The 13,939-nt window shown below is 46.2% G+C and overlaps 1 protein-coding gene across 3 annotated transcripts in view; it reads right to left on the bottom strand.

Annotated features, from left to right (window-relative positions):
• Positions 1-13,939, bottom strand: part of RBM33 (RNA binding motif protein 33) — a 107,827-nt gene that overhangs the window by 63,451 nt on the left and 30,437 nt on the right. For all 3 annotated transcript variants that reach the window (XM_066585053.1, XM_066585054.1, XM_066585055.1), the window contains exons 5-7: positions 13,155-13,446; positions 9,191-9,325; positions 5,043-5,217 (exon numbers count right to left, since the gene is read on the bottom strand). In XM_066585053.1, coding sequence (XP_066441150.1) covers positions 5,043-5,217; positions 9,191-9,325; positions 13,155-13,446 — 602 coding nt within the window. The remainder of the gene's footprint in view (positions 1-5,042; positions 5,218-9,190; positions 9,326-13,154; positions 13,447-13,939) is intronic.

The raw sequence follows: 13,939 nt of genomic DNA, 5'->3' as shown, positions 1-13,939 counted from the left end.
CTTGCATCATTTGATCAATTGTACTATATACTGCAATACTTCAGTATTACAGGTGATTTTTGATGTTGTCCTGGGAGCCCTCAAGGCTGCTATGCTAGCCTATCAGCATCCCTCCCCATCGCTGCCACGATCGCATCGTTATACTGCCAGAGCGGAGCACTAGATGTGGTTATAGTGTAGTTGGGGAGTGCCGGATGCGTTTATTATACAAGCGTGGAACTTGAACGTAGCTGTCATACGGTGAACATGCAACACTGGACGTGATCATCATACACAAAGAGCGGACTTCTGGGTGTGGCTATGTCTACTAGGCTGTGGCACTATGTACATTATACTGGGGGGAGGGCGCTTCACTCAGGAGGTATGCTTTTTTTTTTTAGTAAAAAACAGTACATTTTTTTCATTGTAACACTAAATAGACTGTCAGCTACTTAGACCCCATAAGCTAAGCTTAGAGGGTCAAAGCAGTTGACTCAGAGTCCAGGGGTGCAAGTTTTATACTTAACTTCTCCCCTGATGTGAGCACTCCAACCTGGCACTGAATGCCTTGAGCGGCATGCGCTATGCCCATGTATATTGTGCGATGCCATCAGCGGCGGCTCTGAGCGCTGACAGTGCAGAAAGCACTTCCATCCCGGGACGCAGTGTGCCAGTACAATACGCTTAGCTGATCGTCTCAAAGTAGCTAACAAATTACCTTTAATTAGACGTTTATTTATATTTGGCACCTAAAAACTTCCCTTCGCCCCTAAATCTTTCAGTTTAGAAGCCAGCGGCTCTCGAGCACTTCTCTTGGTCTGGAGATCTTTGCATCCATCTAGAAGTAAGCGGTATAGCGAGGACACAAAGGACAGGCTGTTGTACGACTTACTACTCAATAAGAGAGGTCATCAAACAGCGGAGGCTCCGGCGCAGGAAAGTGTTAATTAGCAATCCCACACACAACATGAGAGATGTGATCTTCACCCCCTTCCATCCCCGCCGCTCCGGCATGCACTGGACTACCGTGAATCAGCAATTATTTTTCATCTGGCTCCAAGTGTCAAGATTAATTTCACCATCCCCGGTAATAAAATGGTTTCAAATGACATCTTTAATCAGCACGTAAAAATCCTCCCCTCCAATAGAGACAAGCTGTCACAAAAGGTCACCGGTATGTGACAGGATGGAAATGATGTTTGTTACTTCAGCTGAAATGTTAATTCCTCCTTTAAGTGTTTCTTTAGATGGCGCTGCGCCGAAGAGCGGAACTTCTAGGACTCAACTGGGTCGCAATAAATGGACGGAAAACCGGAGCGCCGGACAGAAGGGATTTCGCATCAATAGATTTGGGATCCTGAATGCAAGTTTTTTTTTTTAACTTTTTTTCTTGGCCCCACTTTCAAAAACATCGTACCTCTTATTTTTCTACCAGCGCGGCTGCCTGGGGCTGTTTGTTGTGGGCCGAGTTGTACTTTTCAATGGTGCCATTTAATGTCTCATATAATGTTCTGAAAAACTTTAATACATTTCTAAAATGAAGTGAAATAGAAAAAAGTGCAATTGAGCCACATTCGGGTCGGGGTGCAGGGGGGGGGGGAGCGGTTGTGGTTTTTAAGGCGCACTCATTTCGGGAGGGGGGAATAACATGTCCTCTATGTCCTGTGGGCAGTACGAGTATTACGATACAGAATGTATAGTTTATTTTCTTGCTGTACTACTTTTGAAATGTCTTTGCTGCCGCCATCTTCTGATAGCCATAAGGCCTCATGTCCACGGCCATATTGGTTAAACGCTGTGGGTGTCCGGTATTAGTAATTAGCGGGTCTGCAGGCAGAGACGCACGCGTCATGCGCAGTGTAACTTTTTTTTTTTTATAAATCCCCTGCTCTGTCATACGCAATTTATTTTTCATGGACAGCGTTACTCACGCTGCCTCTACAACCGTATAGGGCTCACAATGCGTGCCGCGATCTACATGCACATGTATCAATAAAAGCTTATTTTAGTAACATCATGGCATTCATAAGACTTTTTAATTGCTTTTTATTAAATTATTTCTTGGACAGGTGGTGACCAAAAAAGTGCCTTGTAGTCATTGTGTATTTTTTTCCTGCCTACATTCACCGTGCAGAATAAATAATGCGTTATTTTCGCAGATCAGACATTTACGGACACGGTTAAAACTATTTTTTTTTTTTATTATTTTGAATTAATTTTTTTACTACTATGGGAAAAAGGTTTTATAAACTAACACCCATTTTTATACTTTGGCAGCGATATTTAAATTATTAACAGCCACGATCAGCATATTCGCTGCTGTTTTAGAGGGGCGTCGGCTCTCAAAGATGGCTGACACCATGTATGGAATGGGTTTGGCCACCGATCCCGCTCCATACAAACCCCATGCACCGAGCATGTAACTGCATTCCCCGAGACGCGAATGTATCACAGAAAGGCAAATATACAAACAATCACTGAAAATGGCCGTATACGTACTGACACAGGAGGGCAAACATGTGCACCACCTCAGCATGCAGGCAGCCATACTGCCGAGGGAGCCAAATACATCTGCGGAGGACACCGATGAGACAGCCACTCACACAACCACCTATATAGAGGGGGTGGCTGCTTGGTGTATACTCCTGAACAGAGTAGATACAAAGTGCCAGACCATTCTGATTTAGCGCGCTCCCTCTGCAAACCCTTTATTTGCCACGATCTACATTGCAGCATGTAAGGGGTTAACAGAAGGGAAGGGGTGGGGGTTATGTCACTGTCCTTATGCACCCCCCGCTGTTGCAGTGGGAGGCCAGCTATCAGCAAAAGCCGGCTCGGCCTAAGTACGCCGCGTTATGTAGTGTTAAGGGCTTAAAGGATCTGTCACCTACTTTAAGCCCTATAAAAGTCAAGCCTATGTGCTGAAAGCAGGTGACCCCTGGAGTCATAGAATCATAGACTGGTAGAGTTGGAAGGGACGTCCAGGGTCATCGGGTCCAACCCCCTGCTCAGTGCAGGATCATAGACTGGTAGAGTTGGAAGGGACCTCCAGGGTCATCGGGTCCAAACCCCTGCTCAGTGCAGAATCATAGACTGGTAGAGTTGGAAGGGACGTCCAGGGTCATCGGGTCCAACCCCCTGCTCAGTGCAGGATCATAGAATGGTAGAGTTGGAAGGGACCTCCAGGGTCATCGGGTCCAACCCCCTGCTCAGTGCAGGATCATAGACTGGTAGAGTTGGAAGGGACCTCCATGGTCATCGGGTCCAACCCCCTGCTCAGTGCAGGATCATAGAATGGTAGAGTTGGAAGGGACCTCCAGGGTCATCGGGTCCAACCCCCTGCTCAGTGCAGGATTATAGAATGGTAGAGTTGGAAGGGACCTCCAGGGGTCATCGGGTCCAACCCCCTGCTCAATGCAGGATTCACTAAATCATCCCAGACAGATATTTGTCCAGCATTTGTTTGAGTCCGGGACCTAAGTTTTATACTTAAAGGGGTTGTCCCGAGGCAGCAAGTGGGTCTATACACTTCTGTATGGCCATAATAATGCACTTTGTAATATACATTGTGCATTAATTATGAGCCATACAGAAGTTATAAAAAGTTTTATACTTACCTGCTCCGTTGCTAGCGTCCTCGTCTCCATGGTGCCGACTAATTTTCGGCCTCCGATGGCCAAATTAGCCGCGCTTGCGCAGTCCGGGTCTTCTGTAGTCTTCTATGGAGCCGCTCGTGCCAGAGAGCGGCTCCGTGTAGCTCCGCCCCGTCACGTGCCGATTCCAGCCAATCAGGAGGCTGGAATCGGCAGTGGACCGCACAAAAGAGCTGCGGTCCACGAAGACAGAGGATCCCGGCGGCCATCTTCAGCGGTAAGTATTGAAGTCACCGGAGCGCGGGGATTAAGGTAAGCGCTCCGGTAAGCTTCCTTTACTTCCCTGCATCGGGGTTGTCTCGCGCCGAACGGGGGGGGGGTTGAAAAAAAAAAAACCCCGTTTCGGCGCGGGACATCTCCTTTAATTTCCACATAATTTCCCCGGTGTCAGCGCTGGAAGCCTTCGCCCCATGCATTGAGTGGCACCTTCCAGAGGGGGCACCGGGATAACAACGGGAAAGGCGAGTATAAAACCTAGATCCCCGACTCCAGGGATCACCTACTTTCAGCCCATAGGCTTAGCTTATAGAGCTAATAGTAGGTGACAGACTCTCTGAGTTTTACATCAGATTAGTAAATCAGCATCTTTGTGCATGCTGGCAACTTACTAAAAAATGCAATTAGCCCGTCTTCACACCCCTTTACTACACCTTCCTTTACGCCTTCCTGAAGAGCTACACAGTTGCATCATGAAAATGGCTGATGTTGGAGGGGTATGTGATGCAAGCCAATCCATCACCGCCTCCCACTTGTAGTCAGTTTTCTGCACATCTACATACGTGTCTAGTTCGCCTCAATGGGACGCTGATGGATGGGGTGGCATCACGTGCCCCATAATCATCATCCACTATTTTCAGGATGGAACAGTGACAGGCAGGCAGCTTCATAAGATAGGAAAGTAGAGGAAACCCAGCGGAGCCGTCTTACATCCCAGTGCAGAGAACACAGCGGACATCACACCTGCTAAGGGAACTTTGAAGTAGCAGATTTCCGTAAGAACAAGCGCTGACAATGTATTTGCAAGTTGACGGCTGCTCATTCAGCTTTACACGAGGCAATCAGCACGACTGTTAGGGTTCATCCAGTTACATTATTGCAGACAGTGGCCGGAAATGACAGACACCCAAGCGTGCAGCGCTACATTGTTTCCTTAACACCCACAGAAGTGTAGGAGACTTCTGACCCAGCTACACTCAATGGTTTTCACAATCGCCTCGTTTACAGCTATGATCCCATTGGTGCCATGTTCGGCCAATACTGGACAACCCATAAAGACCCTTATGTGACAAGCTCTCCTATAGGTGACTCTTCTAAGAAACACTCCAGAAGGAGCCACTAAACCGCTCACCCAATAATCTCAGCGTGATCATAAAACAAATGGCAGTAACAATAGGGGTTTCAGAAAGTTACCTAAAGTCTCTGGAATATTTCGCCGTTCGCGGTTAGTGGTAGAAAGACGTATTATTGTCCCTTCTTTACGTTCACTTTTGAAGCGTATACGACCGCTGTCTTCCTCCTCTTCATCTTCGTCGTCTTCATCAAATTCTTTAGTGTGTGAGGGGAGCTCTTGGGAGTCATTGATCATCTACAAGCCAGTACAAGAAATGTGTCAAAGTCTACAGCCATACAATATTACACAAGCGAGATACAGACCACCAGTCATCATATATGATCCCCACCCGAAAACTACACGTTATGGGGCACCAGGGGTGCTGCGTTTCATACTGACATTGCACTCAGTTACTGCACTGTGTCCTCGTAGAATTGCTGTGCGCACAGCGTGACTCTTCAGCCGGCTGTGTGCGCACGGTCTACCATAGAGATGAACAGGAGAGTGCACACATGCTGTGTGCCCGCCGCGGCTGTGAGAACGCAGGAACGGGGCTCCCTGTTCCCACTAGTTTGAGCCCCATAACCGTTTTTTGCGGCTCAAACGTGATGGCAAGTTCGCTTTAAAGGGATTGTGCCAGAATCACCGTTTATTACCTATCCTTAACCCCTTAGTGACCACCCCATTGACCTCCCCGATTCCGACGGCGCCTTCTGCGCAAGCGCCAGACATCATACGTCTGGCAAGTGCGCAGAAGGGCGCACAGCCTGGGAAATTCAAAATCTCTTTTGACTCCCGGTTTCGATGTGTAGCTGAGAGCAGAGAGATATCGTTGAGAGCCACTGAATGCGGTTCCCGGTCACATGATCGCTGCTATTAAAGTTTTTAAAAAGTTAAAAAAAAATAAAAAAACCTTTAAGCTTCATCCCTCCTCACTGATCATATCCATGAGGAGAGATGAAATTACGTACCTAAAGCCCCTGGATTTATCCGCAGACTTTACCACAGCTTCTGCGCACGCCGCCAAAAATCAGATGCATGCCCAAAAGCCACGGATTGCCAGGGTAATTCAAAATCTCCCTGCTCCTGGCTACCAAACATACCCAACAGCCTGGAGTTTTCACGGGGGGCCGCGGTACGCAGTCCTGTGATTGCCATTTTCCAATAGAAAACGGCGATGACGTACAAGTAAGGAGCAAACAGGCTTGGTCACTAAGGGGTTAAGATAAAAATCTTATCAGTGGGGATCTCACTATTGAGATCCATAGCGATCCTGAGAATGCAGGTCCTTTGTCCAATACGTCCGCAGTGAGGGGGAGAGTGAATGGAGCATAAGTCATGCATGCACAGTGCTGTTCCATTCGAGTACAAGCACTAGGCCATTCCCATCAGCTCCACTGGGATGAATAGAGCAGCGGCCTCACATGCTTGGCCACTGCTCCATTCATTCTGATGTCCCTGCTAGAGGTGAAGTGACAACGCAGTGACAGGAAGAGGGAGACACGGGACTCCCATTGTCTGGATTGGCAGGGATAATAGCAGCGAGACCCCCAACAATCAGACTCACTCATCCTAAGGATAGGCGATAAGAGGGGATTCTGATACAACCAATTTTCCAGAACTTAAATACTAATGACCTCTCAGGATAGATCATTAATAGTGGATTGTTAGGGGATCACCTGTTAGGGACCCCCAGGGAGCAGCTGTTATTCAGTATGCCTTCAGTGTATGTAGAGCTGGCGGTTGACAGCTCTGTTCAAGTTGCAGTGGCGTAGATTGGTATTGCATTGAATTCAATGGGAGCTGTGACTGCATTAGCGACCTGGGCCACAGCAACATAGACACAGTTGTCGTTTCCAGTGCCGGCAGCGAGCCGGGCAAACAGACGATCTGTGGGGAATCTCTGCAATCCCTGCAATCCACTATAGACGACCTAGCTTGAAGATAGATCATCAATAGTTAAGTCCCAGAAAAAGCCTTTAAGAGGGTTGTTCGAAGACAAGTTTGTTATTAGTGGACATTCCCAACAGTCCCACATGTGCACTCTCCCTTCATCAATTTCAACGGGGACATGAGATGGCATTTGTCTTTATCTGGTGGTCACACTGAAATGAATGAAGTGCTGGTGTACATGTCTAACTGTCACTCCATTCACATATGGACATTCTTGACCCCCATTCCAGGGAATGATGGAACCCACACAAAGTTATCCCCGTATCCCACGAATAAGGGATCACTTACCATCTTCATAAAACCCCTTTAACCCCTTCCCGCCCTATGACTGATCTCGCGCTATCCCGCAGCGGGAGTCGGCTGTCAGTGATAGCCGGCCTCCCGCTGCAACAGCGAGGGGGTGGGGGGGGGGGGGGGAATCAGAGATGCCCCCCCGCTGTTAACCCCTTTCCTGCTGCGATCTAAGTAGATCGTGGCAGGGAAAACGTTCACGGAGGGAGCGTGCTCCCTCTGTGTCTCCAGCCGGCTCTCGCAATGTTATGCCATGCCTTACCACAGCCATCATAGGTACAGTGCTGCAAGTCCCTCAGAGGGACTCAAATAGTGTAAAAAAAGAAAAGAAATATTAGCATACAAAAAAAAAAAAAAAAAAAAAGGGTAAAAGAAAATTAAAATGCCACATATTTGGTATTGACAAGTCCGTAACGACGTGTACAAAAAGTTGAACACTCTATTTTGTATAGCAAAAAGCGTAAAAAAAACGCTATAAAAGAGGCAAAATGCTAATTTTTAGCATTTTGCCTCCCAAAAAAATGCAATAAAAGTGATCAAAAAAGCCGTATATTCCCCAAAATGGTACCAATAAAAAGTACAGCTCGTCTCGCAAAAAATAAGCCCTCACAGAGCGCCGTACATAGAAAAATAAAAAAAGTTACAGGACTTTGAATGCAGCGATAGAGAAAAAAGAAAAAAAAAAAAAAGATTTCCCAAAAAGTGTAACAAAAAAATTAAAAAAAAGTGTAAAAATCTAAAAAAAAAATATATAAGAATTTTGGTATCGTAACCGTACCGACCCGCAGAAAAAAAGTATTGTGTCATTTATGCTGCATGATTAATGCTGTAAAAAAAAACAAAAAAAACTATGGCAGAATTGATGCATTTTCTCTCCCTGCTATCATGAAAAAATAATAATAAGTTTTACAATATAGTCAATGTACCCAAAAGTGGCCCTGATAAAAACTACAGTTCACCACGCAAAAAACGCGCCCTCATACGGCCACGTCGACGGAAAAATAAAAAAGTTATGACTTTTGAAAAATGGAGATGAAAATCCGCCAAAAATAGTTGCGTCCTTAAGCCCAAAATAGGCCGTGTCATGAAGGGGTTTATGGGAATGTGTCATCAGAAAATGAGCCTCTATGTAAACAAAGTTTTTATGTTAAATAGGTTAACACGTAAAGATTTTTTATTCTATTTTCCACGTTACGTGAAATTTAAAAACAAAAATGCTGCAGTTTTCGCTGCGGCCACCGACTAGTAATATTCTGATATTTGCTGCTCTGTACAGCAGCCTAATGGGCCATAGACACAATGCACAGCAGGGGGAACTCATTGACTTCTGTGGGAAAGTGCTATGGGAATGCTCAGTGATCAGTGGAGAGGGAGAGGAGGTGAGCTGTGACATTATCTACTGTGAATGGTGGATCTTCTGTTATCTATATATAGGCGTCACCTTTCATTGTAATCCACTTCTACAATATGACAAATATGTAACAAAAACAAATTTTCACAGTAGATGATTTTCTGATGATACATTCCCTTTAAAGGGGTATTCTGGGACATTTTTAACTGTTCCTATTGATGACTAACATCATCAATAGATGATAGGTTGGAACCCGCCACTCAGATCTCCGCCAACCAGCCAATTCCTGGAGCTGCCGTTGCTACAGTCAGCAGAGAAAGCAAAAAGCACCCCCCTTAGTGCAGCAGCCTGGGTTAGTATTGCAGGCGCAGCTTTTGATTCATTTCAGTGAGAGCTACGCTGCAATACCAACCTGGGCCACTTCGCTATGGTCAGTGCTTTCTGTTTCCTCTGCTGACCACAGTGACAGCAGCACCCAGAATTAGCTGACGGGCAGGGATCTTGTCAGTCATCAATGGCGAAAAAGTTAAAAATATCCCAGAATTCCCCTTTAATCACTACACATCGTAAAAGGGTTTCAATCATCAATATGAAAGCGGACTGTAATGTTACAGATGTAGCTGTACAACTTACCTCTTCAGATTCATTAGCAAGGTCCTGCGGTTCTTGTACTTCTATCTGCACATCACGTACAGTTCTAACTGTGTCCTCCACAAATTGCTGCTGTTTAACATTCTGTCTCTTGTACGATTGGGAGTATTCCTCATCCTTAAAGGGGAAAATGCAGGATTAAAGGGACATATTCATTATGCATTCATTCCCAAATGCATCAAACGTGGCCTGCAAGTGCCAACTTGTGATCTACATGGTCACCGCAGTGATCGTGGATCCACTAAGCCCCTGAATCAATTTGACTTAGGGCTAGATCTGATTTCCACCATTTACCGCTATCAATAAGGATCCCCAGACTGCTACCACAGATATAGTCAAGGTTTGGACACAGTTGACGCAAACTGGTCAAGAATAACGTATCGCAGTACTAGAGGGCGCAGATAGGAACGTAGTCGAAGAAGAAAACTGAGGTCAGGACCAACAAAGCTTTTGAGAAGTGCTGTACCTGACGGAAACAGTCTAGGAACAGAGCGGAGGTCAGGGCAGGCGGATATCGTGCTTAGTTGAGAAACAGGCCAGGAAGCGGAGAGAAGAACCATGGCCACCAAATAGATGTCAAAGTCAGGAGAGGAAAAAATGGAAAAGCCGAGTAGGACAGGTCAAAATTAGGAAATAAAAAAAAAACAAAACGCTGTAGTAGACGACTATATGCTCAGGGACCCTCCAGTGGGGAAGGAAACCTTAGACTGGAACCTATAGAGATTGACTGGAAAGATGGGTGTACACGCTGGCCCTTTAAGAGGTGGGCAGGGTGTTTGCATCTTTTGGACAGCAGAGGTTTGGGGATAAAGGGCGTAGTGTTTGCTACAGGAGACAAAGGGATACTCTGCTGCTCAGGAGCATCACTCTGCTGTGAAAGGATGATTGATCACTTGTGAAGTTTCGGATTGTAGGACAGTCAGATGAGACAAGAGCAGAACGAGCTAAAGAGAAAGTGAATTAAAAGACTCCTCCGACCCCATGATTTATTTTGGATTGCCTTCCTGGAGGTTCTCCAACTTCAGGAGAACACTTTCCATTCTCTTCTTGAGCGTCCATTAATCCTGATCATTTTCAGCTGTGCATCGCCCATTAAAATCAATGGGCAATGGTTTCAGCACAGCTCAAAAACGTGGCACAACTTAGTACCACGTTTTAGGCAGCATTAAACGCAAGCACTAGATCTACTACTAGGGAAAAAAAAGTAATACTCACCTGGCTGGTGCCGTCCGGGTCCCTTCCGCTGCTCTCTGGAGCTTCAGGCAGGCTGTCGGCCACTTGTCATTGCCGACGGAGCATCTTTTGCTAGTGACGGGATTTGAAGACCCCGCCTCCAGTAAGAGATTGCTCTGATTGGTTCATCAAGCGCTGGCTCAGATTGGGTCAGTCAGTGCTCGAGGAACCAATCACAGCCATTCAATGGCAGCGCTCAGCCAAACAGAGCAATCATTTGCTGGAGGCGGGGTCTTCAAACTATGTCATTAGCAAAAGATGCTCTGTCGGCACTTACAAGTGCCCAGCATCCTGCCCAGAGCTTCAGAGAACAGTGGCAGGGACCCAGATGGTGCCAGCTAGGTGAACATTGACTTTTTCCTCAGCTACTTTAGCTGCATTTTCAGCTGTGCTGAAAACGCTGGAAAAATGCATTCCAGCGCTGCTGAAACCGCAGTAAACACGTGCTTCTGCAAATGTCTGTGTGAGGGAGGCTAAAGGCTTTAAATTGGTGCGGCTTTCCCATTAATGACGTTTATTCCTTATCAAAAGGATAAATTAGGGATTGCTGGGGATCTGACTGCTGGGACCCTTAGTGATCCTGACACCAGTACATTTGAATGCCCCATGTGAATGGAGTGGCACTGCACACGTGTCATCACAGCGTCATTCACTTCTATAGGACGGGAGAAGATGGTTGAGCACATCGATCTCTGCCTGTCCTATAGAGGTTATTGAAGCAGCATTCTAGCACGTACGTACCAACTTCATTCACATGGAGCATTCCGGTACGCTGGTGTAGGGATTGCTGAGGGATACAGAGGCTCTAGTACCCTGCTGTACCGCCTCTAGCTTGGACACAAGGTGTGATACGGGTGGGCATGAAGGCATACAGGCTCCATATGGTATCCTGCAGCATATCCCTCCACAGTTGCTATAACTGAGCATCCTGTCTCTGGATGGCGGACAACAAAACAGTTGATGCTCATGCTTGTTGGACGATGAGAAGACCCTCTACTGGTGGTCTGTCGGGGGGTCCTGAGCCCGGTCACCTGATGTACCTTCACGCATCCACTGCTTCCAACACCTCCTAACAGTCTGGTTGGAAAAGCCCAAGTGGCGGCAATCCATCAATACGACCATCCAGCTTCTCACATCCCAATAAAGTGACCCCAAGATCTGTTAACAGGGTCAAATCTCTTGGGATTGTTTCATAGATGCGTCTAGTGGTCAACAAGCTCTACATAAGCGTAAAAAAGAGGTCACTACACACAAGGAGCCTCCGAGAGCCTTTTATAGTCCAAGGGGGGGAACCACTTTTAGGACCTCAGGTGACAAGACCGTTCATCTAATCCCATCACAACTCATCATTTTCACATCTGCTGAGATGAAACTGCATGCCGATGTTTGCAGCAAAACAACAACTTCGAATTTGACAGAGTGCAGTTATTTAGACCAGTCAGTCTAAGGCTGGGTTCACACTGGGCGCATTTGCCGCGGAAATTCCGTCCGTAATTTTGACGCGGCAAATCCGCCTGCAGCCGCTAACCCCGGGATTAGCCAGCCATGTGGACGAGATTTCTCAGAAATCTCATCCACAAGGGACGGCTACTGCACGGATTCGCCGGCCACCGCATGTTCGTTTTTTTTTCTTCTGCTGCGGCCGCGCTCTCCTCTATGGAAGTGCCGGCTGCAGTGGAAGAGCGTGCGGCCAGGTCACTTCAAAACCCATGGCTAAGTGCCGGCGGAAATCTCCTTGTTTTTCGCTGCGGCCAAACCATAGGTTTTCCACCTGAAATCCGCCCAATGAGAACCCAGCCTAAGTAAATTATGGGCCGGCACCAGTGACACGAAAGAATAAAGCACAAGCCCCTTAATACATTTGACGTCTGAGTTACTGCATGCGCCAGAAGGAAACCTACGTCAGATCAAAGCTTGTGCAGACTTCCGCTATGATGTACGTCGGTTTCTTGCATACGGTATAGTAAATCTGTGGGCCACGGCTCATAAATCGAGGCCCTGCTCACTTTTTGAAAAAGTGGCATGACCCGCTTTAAAAGCTTAAGAGTCACAATTTTAGCAGTTGTGACTTTCGTAGGCCAGAAAACTGGCGGACAAACATTACCGGATGCTTGCAAAGTGCTTTTGCTTGTACAGAGTTATCCACACATTCCATAAGATTAGCTCTTATTGTTCGCGGCCAAAGCACAAAGAACTGATTTTTTTTTTTATAAATCTATTATCTCTGCGGGTAAACACAGATCTTCAATCTCTTCATTCAGACTCGGACAGCTATTAGTTACAAAAATGACCGGCGCAAGCAATCAATCATTCCCTGGGAGTAAGCACCTTAAAGATGTCTTTAGGAAGTCAATAATCTTTTAGCTTTAGATGACTTTATCAGATCTTGTTGAAAAGCCCAGATAATAGCTTTTGCATTAAATAGTATGAACAATTGCGAGTGGACCTCGGAACACAAAGCGGTTTTCATCCGTGAGGATACAATCCTCAAGGTCATGATTCTCTCCTGACGTCCGGCGGAACAAAAGGACCGCTACCGAACGACAAACAAGCTGTCAACGGAAAGTTTGTCACCATCTAGATAAAGAGACTGGCAAGCGCTGATAATGGCTCTAATTTTCATCTCTCCGACTGGAAGAGAATAGATTTCAAATTGTCCTCAAACCCGAGTCACATGAAAACCCCTGATCAACAGAGATACAAGACGACTTACTTGAAATTCATCCAGAGGTTCATTGATCTCAAGGTCCAGCACCTCATCCCTGCCGCCTTCTTCCGCATATTCTACCTGTTCTTCGCCCAACTCCTCATAGTTTTCTTCGAAGGCCTCACCCAGATCTTCAGCGCTAGTTGCCAGTTCCTCTGTTTCATCATAAACGTCTTCAGGCTCCGCTTCCTCAAATTCGACATCCTCTCCTACAGACTCCTCATTCGCGCTTTTAGAAAGGTCAAAGGTGGAGTTGCCGCCAGCGGTCGCATTAAGGCTAACGGTTACTCCTTGTGAGCTACAATACAAAAGAGTGGATCTAATTTAGTGCTAGACTGGACTATAGGTAAACTGAAAGCTCATTATCTTTAGGTCTCCAATTAGGGCTGGGCAAGTATTCAAATATATTCATGTAATTCATGCTCATATCCCATTCTTATTCAATCTTTTCTCGATAATTCAATTTTAAGCTTGTTTTTTCTTCTTCTTACTAAACAGGACACTTTTCTTTTGGCGTAAAGGAACGGCATGCACAGCAATTCCTTTATAAGTAATGATCAGAATTGTCCCACTCAATTCTCATAATCAATATATATTAAAGGGGTTGTACCAAAAGTAGCGTTTATTACCTACCCACAGGATAGTTATAAAAGTCTAATTCGGTGGAGGTTTCACCACCGAGACCCCCACTGATCCCGAGAACGCCGGAAATCGCTCAGCACTTGTACTCCGCCATCTCCGGCAGTCCCATTATGAATATATGCAGCACATGTGCAGCCATCTCTCCTTTC

This window comes from Eleutherodactylus coqui, chromosome 12 (assembly GCF_035609145.1).
Source record: "Eleutherodactylus coqui strain aEleCoq1 chromosome 12, aEleCoq1.hap1, whole genome shotgun sequence".
Classification (NCBI taxonomy): Eukaryota; Metazoa; Chordata; class Amphibia; order Anura; family Eleutherodactylidae; genus Eleutherodactylus; species Eleutherodactylus coqui.
This window is presented reverse-complemented; position numbering and strand designations above follow the sequence as displayed.